Source organism: Rhododendron vialii, chromosome 3a, assembly GCF_030253575.1.
Source record: "Rhododendron vialii isolate Sample 1 chromosome 3a, ASM3025357v1".
Lineage (NCBI taxonomy): Eukaryota > Viridiplantae > Streptophyta > Magnoliopsida > Ericales > Ericaceae > Rhododendron > Rhododendron vialii.
The window spans coordinates 7,966,892-7,981,454 of NC_080559.1; the positions used below are offsets into that span (position 1 = coordinate 7,966,892).

Here is a 14,563-nt window from a genome sequence, read left to right on the forward strand (position 1 = left end):
GGTCCTGTTAAAAATCAGCTCCAGTGGATATCGGTGAGTATTACTTTTGGATAAGTAGGGGCGAAACTGTCAATTCGCCCATACTTATCCAAAAGTAATACTTACCGATATCCACTGGAGCTGATTTTTTACAAGGCCCCATAAAATAATATTCAAAAATTTATGGATATTTTTTTAGATTTTTTCGGAATCCAAATGGAGCCAAACGCGTTTGTCCCTGCGGATTGTCTCTGCTCATAGCAGAACTGTTGTCAAAATTATAAAAATTTCATTAGTACTCCAGTAGAAAGGAAGAACAGATACACCGAACAGGTAGGGGACCATCATTTAAGTAGTTGGAAAAATGAATAAAAGTGGAATGAGTGCTCCCAAAGTTGGATCAAATAAAGAAATGGTTAAGACTAGATAGAGCAACAGAGAAATATTAACAACTTGCTTTAACACATAAAACAAACAAACAAAGAAAGGCCTTGCATGAATGCTGTATTTCATTGGCCACTGCCGTGTAGTTCCATTAGAACACTTGTACAGTTGTACGCATCCATTGCCTCTCTCTCTCTCTCTCTCTCTCTCTCTCTCTGCTTCATATTGTACCAACATGCCTCCAGCCAAATGGGGTTCCTGTCCTTCCTGATTTGAAGACACTGCTGGTACTGGCCTTGCCAATAGTAGGGTACCCCTAATAATACACTCTTAAGTATTATCTATGCAATTTTGGTAGTCCTGCTATAATACTCTCCCTCACCCTCACCCTCGCTCTCTCTCTGGTTCAAGCTAACATCTGGAATCTATGTTGGTTTTTCATTGCCTTTCTTTTGGTTTGAGTGAATAATCAAAATTTCTATGCTCTTTGTCCACTAGCTTGTTTGATCTTTAGTAGATCTTCTTGTCTCTCTTGTGATGTTTTTGTTCGTATATACAAAAGATTTCTTTTGGGTATTTGTTAGTACCTAGTACCCTAGAATTTGAATTCTTGTTTTTTCATTCTCAATATTGGATTAATCCTCCAAATTTTAGCAAGTTGGTACCTTTTTGTTTGCTTTGTTGTTTCTTTTTTCTTTTGCAATTTTTGCCTTGCTCTTAATTTGTTGGGAGAAAATTTTCGAAATACCCGGGTGTCAAAGATCTTTGGTGAAGATCACTTGATAGGGGTTCCAATTTTTTAGTACCATGTAATGAATCCATTCCTGTAATGAAGAGAAATTCTAAGATTGAAGAAGTTTGTTATGTGACTAAATTGTAGGATAACTGGTTTTTTAAGATCTTTGGTGAAAGCACTTAGACGGGGATTTTCAACTGTTTGAATAGGACTTGATGAATCTTTTGGTGGAAATTTTCCAGAATTGGTGAATGAAATCGGGGCATAAACAGGACTCGGTTTGCAGTTTGATTATGTCTTTGATGTCTGTAATCTGTAATCTGTAATTTGTAATTTGTATTATTGTGTAATGAACTGTTACCTGGATTGTTGCCGATTGGAATTCGTTTTCCCCCACAGCAATAGTGATTGGAATACCTATAATATGCAGGAATTGTGATTCAAGAACGGTAATCTGATTTATAGGTTTCATATGACCATGCCTGCTCTATACCTCAAGGAACATGAAGGGGTTGTTCGAAATTCTATTGGTCAGTTGCCATCGGCTGCAGTGCCATGGTGGAGTGGGATCGGATCTCAATCGACTTACAATGAACCTTTTGGCCAAATTAAGTCTTCATTTCTGGAACACCCTAACAGTGGAGGCCAGCTGACTGCAAATAAACGAGCGGAGAGGGGCACGGAACAAGGGCTGGAGAAAGGGAATACCACCCAATTCACTATATTTCCTGGTAATTTCTTGGCTTATGCAACACCGATGCTTGTTATTTCATGTGGTCTATGGGGATTTGAATTAGTGTTGTTGGCCTTGTGGGGGCAATTGGGGTTAAATTCCTTTGGAATGTCAAATAATCATCTCAAGTTTCTGAACATGAGCAGAGACCTATAAATCTCCTATTGCTGTCTTCTGTATCATCGTTAGAGTAATTGTCACCTGCTTTTGGATGTGCCAATAATTGAACGCCTACCTAAATCAACCGATACGATATAAGATGCCAAATGCGCTAGATTCAAATTTATCGTTAGATTGGGAGATGTGAGTTTTAGCAAGAAGATATGATCAAGGAAGATTCGAAGAACTACTTTTTTCTTACATTTTTCCCTTGGGGGAGAGGCGAATGGAGTATGTTTTTTCTACCAAAAACTACAGAGAAGCTCAAGACACTACCCAGTGGACTTTAGTCACTTTACAAATATGCTAACAAGTTACAAAACCACTCTCCAGAATCTCTTGTCCCCCATGTTGTCCCCTAGCCTACGAAGAAAACCTCACCCTCTCACAACCATAGAGGCTAGGCTGCAAGGCCAGAGACGTGCAACATAAACACCTCCTTACGGTTTTAATAGATTGGGAAACGCCCTCCCACAGCTCAAGAGGTTAGGCATGATGAGCAACACCAAAAGAAACAGATGGTCGCGCTATGCCACAGCAATTGTTTTATTTTCTTGCCCTTTAATGAATGATTTGAAATGGCTTTTACCTTTTCAAGGTTGAGGTCAGCAATTTTCTTGCTAAGTTTCATTGTAAATTTCATTTCTAAGAGTAGTATCAGTATTCTCGTCAGATCCATCCTCCTTTAGGTGGCCACTCAAAGTATCACTTACCTCGGTTCACAATCTTTGCTATCAGCACAAACCGTGGGCCTATATCCACAAGGAAGGTATGAAGGTTGTGATAAGAGCATGACCACTGCTTTAGGATCACGCCATGATCGCACCTCTACATAGTTTGATAAAAATGAAACGAAAAATGTTACTTCGTTATCCATGTATGCAGAAGAAAGGTAGAGAGGAAGCAGTGGACTTTTGATGAAAAGAAAGGTAGAGAGCTACTTATCAAGTGATGGAAAACGATTTGTTTTTGCTTCTTTATCCCCCACCCATTACTGCTGGTATTTCCATTATATGGTAACAACTCTCTCCAAAGAAAAGCGAAAGCTGACAAGTTGGTACCAAGATGGAATGAATGGTCTAAAGCTATGAATACATTAATGAAAATTCAAGTGCGTGGATTATCAATATCAATTTGCTCATTCTAGTACATGGATATTTCCAATAAATGAATTCCAAACTGAACAGAAGCAGTCTATCTGGATAACCTTGGGAACAAGAATTCCCACTAGAAAAAGCAATGGGTCACCTTGGATGAATTTGGAAGGTTTCGCGTTTAGCCGATGAAAATCCTGCTGAAGCAACGTTTGAAAACCTGCTTCCCTGATGCTTGTCCATATGTTTGTAATGCTGACATGTACTATGACCGGCGTTCTTAAATCTAATCCTTTAAGACCAAAACTTTTAAAACCTTCAAAATTGCGGAAAAACTTCTAAAACATTATGGCTGAAAGGAAATGAAATCCAACCTAAAAATGCTTTGGTACTGACTCTGGTATTCCCAACACAACCTGCAACACTAGAACTCCAGATTCTCACAGGTGCTTCCATGGTCTTGAATGCTTCATCCAAACTTTTTAGAAAGATGTGGAATACACCTGAGGATAATCTAACACTTCTGCATAATATTTGCCCTTTCATCTGAATTAGGCAAAATTGGTCATGTCTACGAGTACTCAAGTGAGCATAGAGATCACTTTAGTATTATTTGTGCAAAATGTGGTAATGTCAATTATGCATACGAACAGCGAACAATGAGATTCTACTGTTTAACTTCATCCTAGCCAAATTCAGATGAATTTACATTTGGAAGGAAGACATGCCTATCGTGAGTATCACTAGATTCGCCCTAAGGTCCAAAGACGGGCATTTTTGTTTCTTGCGCATTAGGTTGTTACCATTTACCCATCTCTGAAGGCTTATATATTTTGGTGCTTTTTTTAATGCTCATGATCATGAAGGAAAGCTCAGCAATAAGTTCTGAGTCCTGCTACTGAAATTACTTATGCAAAAGGCACTTCCAACTGATTTTCCTTAACCATTCAAGTAGTTGCTCATTCAGGTGTACCCAAAACATCACCAAACATTCCTGTGCAATCTGCTCCACCTGAATACCAAGGTCGTTTCGAGCTAGGATATGGTCAATCTGTGGTAAGGTTTTGCCCGTATCTTATAAAAAAAAAAAAACATAAAGAACTCTGTTTCTTGTCAAGAAATGCTTATTATTTCCTGTACCCTGTACTAACACAGATCTGTGCAAAGTATCCTTATGGGGATCAATGTTATGGACTATTCTCAACTTACGGACCTCAGATTGCGGTTTGTCTTCCTTCAAATCTTGTTGCTCACAGAATTTTCACACATGTTTCCTGTATGTGGATAATCTGTTTACTTGCTTTCTATAATGTAAGCTTGTGTGATTGGAGATGTACCTAACTTAGATATAACACTGAAGTTGTTTGCTTCTTTTCTTCTCTCTCTCTCTCTCTCTCTCTCTGTGTGTGTAGGCTATTATAGAGATTGAATTTGTAGAGTTGGGCCACTTGCTAGTGGATAATGGAATTTGTCCCTAGGGATAAGTCTAGATGAATGTAACTATGTAAGCAAGCCTGGACACCCTAAGTTAGCAAAAAAAAAATGTGACCAGAATTGTCAAACAACTGTCCAAAAAGTTCCTCTTTTTTTTTTGTTGAACAAGTTGCATGGACATGATATCTCCACCATGCTTGCTAGTGTCCAAAACTCTATGTCTATGGTTACTAATTTTATCTTCTGAGTTCAATTGATGAGGGTTAGTCACTATCTTATGGATAAGTTTCATATCCTTCATGGTTTACTTCGTTTTTAATACTGTTGTGAGATGTGGCTTGTATGGGGAAAAAAGGTCTGGACAGGGAAGGGGGCCATCTGAATGCCAGTGTCTGCAGACATATTGCGTTTGCAGCTGGTTTCTGTCTAGATGGGAATCAAATATCCAGACACTTGGTGACGTGAAGCATGTATAATGTGTGTTCATTTTACGGTTTTTAGGAGAACCTTGAAACAACTAAGAGGCACAATTGAGGTGGCGACTGTGGAGCGTTGTTATTCTTATTGTTCAACCATGGTTTTCCCTTCCATCGTGGATATAGGCACACAGTATTGTTTGTCAAACTACAAATTCCTTGTGTAATGTTCTTGTGTTTGTTGGTGTGCTTTCTTTCATTCATATTTATTGCTCGTGGTATATTGTTTTAGCTCATGTTGTTTGCATAACAATTGGTATCACATGTCTCAGGTGCCCTGTACGTTGTGGGGTGTCTTATGTATTTGCTTGTTTGTACCAAGCCTGATATATATCTTATGCAGTCAATGTATTCTTTAGGTATTTGGCCTATGAAGCACCGACACTCCTAGGAGGTCATTGTACCACTTTTATCCGTGTCAGACATGCCCGGGACACACCAAATTACATACGGGACGTCACCTGGTGTGTCCATTAAATTTAATAAGTATTTTGAGTTGGGAGAAGACGGTGAAACAGCTGAGACACACAGGGACACGGGAGGACACTCAGAGATGTGGAGCATATATAATGTGCATTCATTTAGGATATTTAGGGAGAAACTTGAAAGAACTAAGAGGCACAACTGAGAGTGCTACTGTGGATCATTGTGATTCTTATCGTTCGATAGTGGATTTCACATGCCTATTTTGTCAAGCACTTCTTGTCATTAGGAAGTATTGTTCTGAAAGTAAACCTGGCTAATGGAACAAGATTATGAATTTATACGGATATCTGTTGTTCATGGACATGGATCTGGAGTAGGAAAGACTTAATAAAGGAATGTTGCCACTCTTCGCACTTAAAAAATACACTTTGGTGTAAATCTGGAACCCTGACCTAGATCTGCCAATGGGTTTCTCAAAGTGTCCAAGCAGTTAACCATAACAGAAATTAAATGCATATAACCTGATTCGCTGGAAGTTTCTTGGTAGCAACTAATTTATCATTATTGGCTCTTGGGTAGATAATGGTAAAAGAGGGGTAAAATCCTATGGGTTACAGTTTTCTTTGGAAAAGAAGCCTCTACAATTGGTACAGTAAACCAATACAGCAGGGGGAACTGAAGAAGCAATAAGGAACAGAATTCAGAATGTCAAATTGCTCTCAAAGTAAACAAAATGTGAAGCATGTTGCGAGAAAAATAACACCTTTTAAATATAAGAATGTCTACCGAGGAAAACTTTATAAACTATAACTAGCATATTGTTAGTCTCAGCAAGATTGAAAACAAAGAAAACACTAAACTCAACTGTTCACGGCAAATGATTGTTTCTGAATGCTTGAGACAGTAAATGAAATGATGAAGCCTTACATGCATTACATATGCATTTAGTTAATCCAACCCACTGCATGGCTATCCAAGGGAGTGTTTTTCCTGGCGTCAAATCCTCCATAAACTTCCAAAATTGGAACAATAAGATGCTGACAACAACAAGAGGCAGCATAATGGAAGAAACCTGCAATTCATGCATGCATGGGAAGCAAGTCTGGGGTATAATTGAGAACCAAATTGTGTGGGAAAATGTGTTATTAGTCAAATGTGAAGAAGTTAGGAAAGGGGTGAAATTTAGCATAAACGCCTCAACTCAACAAAGGTTTTGGGGGTATTTGATGCCTACCTGAATTCTATTTTTCCATTATACAGGATTGGGACTAGGTGATTTAAAATTGAACACTAAGCAGTAAGGCAGTATTCTGGAGTGATAACCTTACTTTTGAGGGATTCATCTCCGTAAACAAGTTCTTGTATCTGATGTTGCAAGGTAGAAGTTTCCTATTGCATTGTCTGCTTCATACTACTTTGGTTGGTGTTTGGCCTTTGATCTCTTACCCTCAGTTACCAGTTTACATTATTTCTTTACATTATTTAGGGCCGGCTTATGTTGACTGCGGATGATGGACCAATATACGTGAATGCTAAGCAATATCATGGAATAATCCGCCGCAGGCTCTCACGTGCAAAGGCAGTATCAGAGAACAAAGCTCTGAAAGTCCGTAAGGTATAATTTTGTGACTCAATATATCATGTGGGAATCATTACTTAATGAAGAACTTTTCGAGTAAACATACAAGTGTTTGACATGCTTTGGCAACAGACTCGTCAACATCTTCATTTTAGTGTCCACTTTTGTGGTCTTCTTTTTCCTTCGCGGACACGCTGGGACAGGCGGGTATGGGGAACATGCTGGGGACATGAGGAAGATAACCGGGGAATGCGTTTGGGGTCAAAATGAACTTTGTGAAGTTGAAGCGATGTAAAGTTGTAGGTTTAGACTAGAGGGAAAGCTGCATTTATTGTCAACATCAAGGAGAAACTAGTTTTGTTGCTATCTCGTAAGAAATGAGTTCTGAGATGTCTAAGATATATATCGTTGCCCAGTTTTAGCCAGCATTTTATTGCATTGTCTTCGCATGTAAGTTCTAATACAACAACAACAGAACCCATGGAGTATCCAATCATTGGGGGCATGTAAGTTCTAATATGTAAATATATTTGTAGATAATATGTAGCACTATATTTTGCATCTGTCCCCGCATGTTGTGTCCTGTAAATTAAAAAGATACGTGTCACAGTGTTTGTATCGGATACATGGCACGTCACAAATCTGTGTCTGTGCTTCTTTTAGTGACTAATGCTCCATTCTACTGGGAAATTAAATTTTGTAGGATCCAAAAAACGTTTTAGTTATACATGATGACCATGCCTTGAAGAATTACAATTGAAGACAAACTGATGATGATACAATGCAACTGTCTGTGCCATGAACTTTTCTTTTTCTGCAGCTAATCACTAAACTAATTCGTCCATTATTTTTCTAATATAATGTCTAATTAAGCTACTCATAATGTTCTTCTCGGGACTTTTCAAGCCATTTGATTGGGTTGTCCATGGAAACTTGAATTGGGCAATAATTACAAAAACTACAAAAAGAAAAAAAATCCTGGCTTGGAGTTGCAGGCTTGAATCGGGTGTACCCAATGTTTTTTTTCATGACCCAATGTCCAAGCCTTCCGGGGCCCTGAAAGTAACGACCGGGCAAACTCTCCAGTGGCCCCAAGATTTAAAATGTTTGGTCTCTGTGGGATTCGAGGTGTAGCCATTGTTAAAACGAGGATGTCAGGCTGTTGTTGTCATACTATATTATCTAAGCTTTATTATGTTGTCCCCAAAATCACAAGTCTCCTCTAAAATTCAGCTTTTTGTCAACTTAAAACCTTGGAATTTGACAAAAAATTGTTTTGGACCATTACTGGAACTGATGCCTCAGTCACAACTTTTTTATTTCAATTTCTGTAAGTGTTCCCCCATTAATTGAGTTTCTTACGTTGTTTTTTCTTTCTTTCCCACAGCCCTACTTGCACAAGTCACGCCATCTCCATGCAATGCGCCGACCAAGGGGCACTGGTGGCCGGTTCCTTAACACCAAGGCTTCAAAGGGTGCTAAAGGCAGAACTGAGAAGGAAAAGACTCGAAATGGACAACCCACTGAATCTCAAAATTCCGAAGTTTTGGAATCTGACAGCGGAAATTCAAGCTCAACAAAGGAAGCAAATGGAAGGAGGTCAAATACCCCAGGGTTTGAGGTGACTAGTATGCTTTTCAGGGAAGATGTAAATCATTTCACATTCAATCATCTTCTGCTACCTGTCCACTCTCTCTCTGGAATGAGTACTGGGCAGGGCAGGGCCATGCCCAGTAAGTGGATGGCAGCAGCTGATAGCTGCTGCAATCTCAAAGTTTGAGAGAAAAAAGGGACGAGGGGGTCTGGTTTCAAATCATTGTCACAGACCCTCTTGCTGCAACCAAGTGGGGTCTCTTGGTTTTGGTTGTTAGTGAAGGCAAATCATCCTTGGCTACTTACTTAAAAAAAAACCAAAAAAAGAACCAAACGTACTTGCCCCATTTGCATTAAGGTTGTCTTTGCCACTCGTGTGGTTAGAGACAATAGGGCCTTAGTGCAAGAAAGAAGAGGGCAAGACTATGAATGGGTTAAGTCCTGTTTCTGAATAAAAACGGTGAAAATTGTGGATTTCATGGTTGTAATCTTGGAGTTGTTGATGTTGCTGAAGTTAGTATTTCGAGTGTGGATTTCAAACCTGGTGAAGTTTGTAATAACGTGTGCTGTCCTCTCTACCACGGAAGGCTGGATTTCGTGTTTGTGATGTTGGATTTGTTGATGTGTCTATGTATAGATTTTCGAACTTGGTGACGTAATGTAATAATATATCATACGGCTTTCGACTTAAGCTGCTGATGGGTGGATTTCGTGTTTGTGATCATCTTGTTGAAGTTCGGATAATGGGTCTGGACTGGATTTTATCCAACTTGGTGAAGTAAATGTATTGTAACTTGTAAGTGCTTTGACTACTTGTGTGTCTTTTCACCTGCATTGTTTATTCTGTTGCTGAAGTTTTGCATTGAGACCACATTTCTATCTAAAAGTGTAATATACATTGTTTTTATTGCTGTTGGAGTTGGAGTTGGAGATTTTTTTATCAAGACCTTGTTAAGGACCTTCCCAAGGCCTCAGAGTTGGTTCTGAGCTAAAGCTCGAGGTGCACCGCTTTAGGTCTCCAAAAATTTACAAACTTTAGGGGCTCTTGTTTGATGTCCAAAAAGTCCGCCTTTCTCCAAAGTCTCTGATGTAATTTTTTCTGGTAAGCAATTTTTTTTCTCCTTCCGCTGACCAAACATTTTAGCTGTTGGTATTCGAAGCGAGCTTTCTCAGGATCCATCGATTATGGACTTCAAGATGCACGACTCTTACCAAATATAGTATTGGCCGTTGATAATCTTTAAAATAGTACTCCTTTTTAAGTGTCCTGCTTCGTAAATCCAACTTATTAAAAAGACATCATTATTATATCTTTCACATCAACTTTTTTCTCTATTTTTCCTACTTACCCATCATCATTACACTTTTACTCACTAACTTTTTAAAATGGAATCTACTTTTAGGGGCAAAATGGAAAATTCACCAACTTTTACCCACTAACTTTACAAAATAGACACTTATTAAGGGACAGCCCAAAATGGTATACTGGACTATAAAATAGGGACGGAGGGAGTAACTACTTAGCATTGTTTTTGGATGAAACAGTTTTTGTTTTTTTTGTGTGTGTAGTTGAAAAAATATCTCTAATCATGCTTTCTATAGAGACTGTAATTATTTGGGAACAACAAATATTTCGTAACCAATCCTGCATAACAGTTAAAAGGTTAAGGAATCAAGATCTGTTTTTCCAAATTATATCCCAAACACTATTTTACTGCAAAATCTATACGGCACTAAGCATCTAAATACAAGTTGAGTTTCATTCGCCCACCACTTAAGAGGATGAACATGATTCATAATATATTACTACTTCATTATAACTCATATATACAAATCAAAATTTGCAATTTAAATTTTTTTAGCTCGTCAACGCCCCTGACTTATATGCCGATGTGACTAGGTCACATAATGCGCGAGCGTGAACGCGAACACAAGTTTGAGCATGAAAGCGTGTTTCAAAAACATCTCAAACTATTACATCCAAAACGATTAAAATTCGCGGGATTGAGAGCACGAACATTGGGCGAGGATAATAAGAAGAAAAAAAAATGTGTTAATGCAATCCAGACGCCTCATCCATTATCTATTCAAAATCATCTCTCTCTCTGTCTCTCTCTCTCTCTCTCTCTCTCTCTGTGGTGTTCCCATGAGTGTCTCAATGGCTGCCACTTCTTCTTCTTCAACCTCACTTCCTCTCCGCAGAAACCTCCTCCATTTCCACTCCGACTTCCACTCTCTCTCTCCAACCCCTAAACCCATAAAAGCCCTTAAACTCAAAACCCAATTCCCACATGCTCCTGCTTCGTCTCTCCTCTTTCGCTCCCTTCTCATTCGAGCTTCCGCCTACACTCAGCAACAAGAAGGATTCGGGCACCCAATAGAGCAAGAATATGAGGACCAAATTCAGACAGAACGTAGACTGTACGTGGGAAATTTGCCGTACTCAATGACTTCTGCTGAATTGGGCGAAATCTTTGGCGAGGCCGGTGTTGTGAAATCTGTGACGGTTTGTTTCTGGGTTATCCCTTCTGAATCGTGTTTCAAGAATAAGGTTTTTTTAGGTTTTTTTTAGGGTAATTTCAAGAATAAGATTTTGTTTCTGGTTATCCTTAGTCGAGGTGCACGAAAGTTGTTCCGGACACTGAGTTATCAAAGAAAAAAGATCAAGATTTTTTTAGGGTATTATGAACTTAAGAGCGTTTGGACTAAATAGTAATTTTTTTTTTTTTAATCTTTTCGTCATAGGTTTTAGCTGCGGAATCAAAAAATACGAAAATATAGACTAAGAATGCTTAAGACACTACTGTTTTTTATGAACATTTTTCGTTTCTAGGGACCATTTTTCATCTTTGGGCTATGTTTCTATACTGTTGGTCTATTTCTATTCTTTGCCAGATGGACAATTAATCCAAAAAAATTTGATCCGAATGTAGTAAAAATTAAGAGAAAGTAACTAAAAAGACTTGGTCCGCTGAAAAGAAATTTAGACCAAAGGGGGCCGTTAAAGATTTTAAATATATTTGGTGTGATTTTTTTGTAAGGCATGCTATAGTTTTTCATCACTTTGTTAGATACACTATGAAATATCATTTTTATCAAGTGAATGGAATTTAGAGCATCCAGATTTCCTTAGGAACGACCTATAGAGGGGCTCTTGTATTTAAGTGCTACTTTATCTCCAAATAAGAAAAAATAAACCCCACAAAGTTGAGCTGGGAAAAAAAAATCTCTCTTCTGAAAGGTCAAATAAGCTGAGAAGTCAATTAAGTGATCAAAAGTTGCTATGAAACAGCATATTCCAGCCTTTTTTTAAAGCAAATAAGTTACCTCATAAGTATTGATTTTTGTATTGTTCGGCTATTGTGTTTTGTTTTAGATTGTGTATGATCGAGTTACAGATAGAAGCCGGGGGTTTGCGTTTGTGAAGATGGGTAGTGTTGAAGAAGCAAAAGAGGCAATTCGGATGTATGATGGATCTGTAAGTGTGTACATTCCATTCACGTTACCATCTGTTGATTCACTCAGAAAATTTTATAATGTAGAGAAAGGCAAATGAACGAGTGGGAGTTTCATGTGTAACCCAATTCGTGGAATTTTGGAACCCTTTTCAGAAAATTTCAAAAGCTAAAAATCCTATAATCCATGAGTTGTGAGTTGCCAATTAGGAAGTTTTGATAAACTACTGACAATAGGATAGATTTTGATACCTATGACCCTCTAATAACTTGAAGTTTTTCTAAAATGAGGAAATACAGGCGTAAGTTTTAACTTCAAGTAAAATGCTGCAGATTGAATTTGAATCCTGAGTGTGCCTCTTATATCCTTCCATGAAACAACTAGATTTCGCTGATATTGAACGTAATCTGTGTAATATAATGTTTTAAGAACTGCAATTTGTACTCATCAAGAAAGTGTGGGTTTGTGTAATTGATTTGTTTATATGTGTGCGGTTGCATAGCTAGTGTCTACCCATGTAACTGCATTCCGCTGGTTGGGCATATCCGGGCTTTCTTTTTGCAGGATCTTAATATGAAGCAAACATCTATGTCTTTCCCCATTGTTGATTGAAGGTCATGCATGTTTTTCTCACTTCACAGTTGATGCAGTACAATGAATTTCCTGATACTTGATGGATTGATGCAATTCATTGATTCCTTTAATCCAGTAGACATCTGCATGCTGGATATGGGTTTTTTTTTTTACCTCCTTAGTGACTAATGAGCCCCATACCAGGTCTGGTTGCAACCTCATGCACTGGTATCTTGCATAAAACCACCCAAAAACACGGCTTTCCCGATCCCCTATGTTGGTGAAATTCCTTCTGGAATTCTGGTGAACTTCGGTGCAATAGTGAATTTTTTTTTTTTCTAGAAAACTCCAAAAATTGAGCATCCTGAATCGGGCAGTGCGTCACTGGTAAATTGGGCTTGAAGGTTCTTGTACTTCAATAACTGTACCCCATTAAAATTCCTAGACTTTTACCGAAGTCTAAAGCATTACTTCAGATTCTCATCCCTAGTGTGGCAGTGACCTTAATCCTTGTACGTTACTGAGTTTTTGTTCTTTTTGTGGTTATTATTGGTAATGTTGGAAATGGTCACAGCAAATTGGAGGCCGAACAGTGAAGGTAAACTTTCCAGAAGTGCCAAGGGGAGGCGAAAGGGAGGTAATGGAGCCAAGAATACGAACCAGCGACCAAGGCTTTGTAGACAGCCCTCACAAACTCTACGCAGGAAACCTCGGTTGGAATATCACTTCCCAAGGGCTTAGAGAAGCTTTTGAGGGCTACCCAGGTCTATTAAGTGCCAAGGTCATCTACGACAGGGACTCTGCAAGATCTCGAGGCTACGGATTTGTAACCTTTTCATCTGCTGAGGAGGTGGAATATGCCCTCAATGCTATGAATGGAATGGTAAGACTAACATGGGCAGTATAACTTGCTCAGTTTGGACTCTCTTATCTTGTGTTAAAAGTATTATTTTTATTCTAAGTGGTATTTTTAAACTTCTGTTCAAGTTTTGTTTCTTTTCGACTTCTTGTCTTGTGCATAATGGCTTGTTTTTGGCTTTTCTATTTATTTTAAAATTTTCGGTCAAGGCTTTCAATTTTTCAAGAAGAGGAGTCGAATATCAATACAGTAACTTTTTTCTTATTCCTTTCATCAAAACCAATAGAAGGATTATAAAACTTCGAAAGGAAACAGAATATCCAGAGAAAAAAGAAAAAGAAAAAGAAGCCATTATGGATAAGCTTGGCCAAACTCGGTGGATCTTTTGCTCTAATATCTCTATCCCTTTGTTGTAACAAATTGACACCCATGACCATATGTCATGGGGTTTGTGTGTTTCGAGATTCGACCACATTGTGCATCTGGCAATGCATCAGATAGAGGAACGTGTATATTTGAAGGCAGAGGATTCCTCACCCATCTGCTGATACTTTTGTTTTTTTTTTTTTGTTTCCTTGATTACCTATCTATTTTTGTGGTACTATTGGAACTAGGAGTTGGAAGGGCGACCCTTGCGGTTGAATCAAGCCGAGGAAAGAGCTCCTATTCCTCCAAGGCAAGCGAGAAATTCAGAAAACAGTTTTGGCGGCAGTGAAATGATTTCAAGTTTCAGCAACTAAGGAGGAAAATCGACTGGATTAGATGCTTTGGTTGTTCTTGATTTTATGATGGAGAGTTCCAAAGATGTGAGCTAAATTGGTGCTTCACAAAATTGAGTTTCCAATTGGTCTCTGCAGATTGAGCAAGAAATCAAGAAAATGTGTTTTAACCAGATGGCATTATTAATTGGAGCTGCTTATTGTAATTTGGTAGTTTGAGGTGTAACTACTCTTTGTTATATTGGGATTGAGTTCTAATTGCAGCTCCAAACATGTCGTGTGAGGTACTAATATGTCGATACCAGTATGACCAAATAGATCTGTTCAGTATTCTTGCAATCTTCTGGACTTGTTTACTATCTG

At 38.4% G+C, this 14,563-nt stretch overlaps 2 protein-coding genes across 11 annotated transcripts; both read left to right on the forward strand.

Annotated features, from left to right (window-relative positions):
- The first annotated feature begins 390 nt into the window (after positions 1 to 390).
- LOC131318572 (nuclear transcription factor Y subunit A-10) lies at positions 391 to 9,405 on the forward strand. 9 transcript variants are annotated; one of them, XM_058348444.1, is made up of 6 exons: positions 391 to 673; positions 1,530 to 1,830; positions 4,041 to 4,141; positions 4,241 to 4,309; positions 6,908 to 7,036; positions 8,388 to 9,405. In XM_058348444.1, exons 2-6 carry the CDS (start codon positions 1,572 to 1,574, stop codon positions 8,778 to 8,780), a joined length of 951 nt encoding a protein of 316 aa, XP_058204427.1. In that variant the 5' UTR covers positions 391 to 673; positions 1,530 to 1,571; the 3' UTR covers positions 8,781 to 9,405. The 9 variants fall into 9 exon arrangements, with proteins under 9 accessions (XP_058204427.1, XP_058204428.1, XP_058204425.1 ...); XM_058348445.1 differs by having other exon boundaries at positions 391 to 668; XM_058348442.1 differs by having other exon boundaries at positions 391 to 650.
- A 1,254-nt stretch (positions 9,406 to 10,659) lies between these two features.
- On the forward strand, positions 10,660 to 14,539 carry LOC131318573 (33 kDa ribonucleoprotein, chloroplastic). 2 transcript variants are annotated; one of them, XR_009197731.1, is made up of 5 exons: positions 10,677 to 11,099; positions 11,970 to 12,071; positions 13,197 to 13,505; positions 14,096 to 14,287; positions 14,339 to 14,539. XR_009197731.1 is itself a non-coding variant. In XM_058348450.1 (4 exons), the coding sequence occupies exons 1-4, from the start codon at positions 10,740 to 10,742 to the stop codon at positions 14,219 to 14,221; spliced, it is 897 nt and encodes a 298-aa protein (XP_058204433.1). In that variant the 5' UTR covers positions 10,660 to 10,739; the 3' UTR covers positions 14,222 to 14,539. The 2 variants fall into 2 exon arrangements, 1 of the variants encoding a protein (XP_058204433.1); XM_058348450.1 differs by having other exon boundaries at positions 10,660 to 11,099; positions 14,096 to 14,539.
- The last annotated feature ends 24 nt before the right edge of the window (positions 14,540 to 14,563 follow it).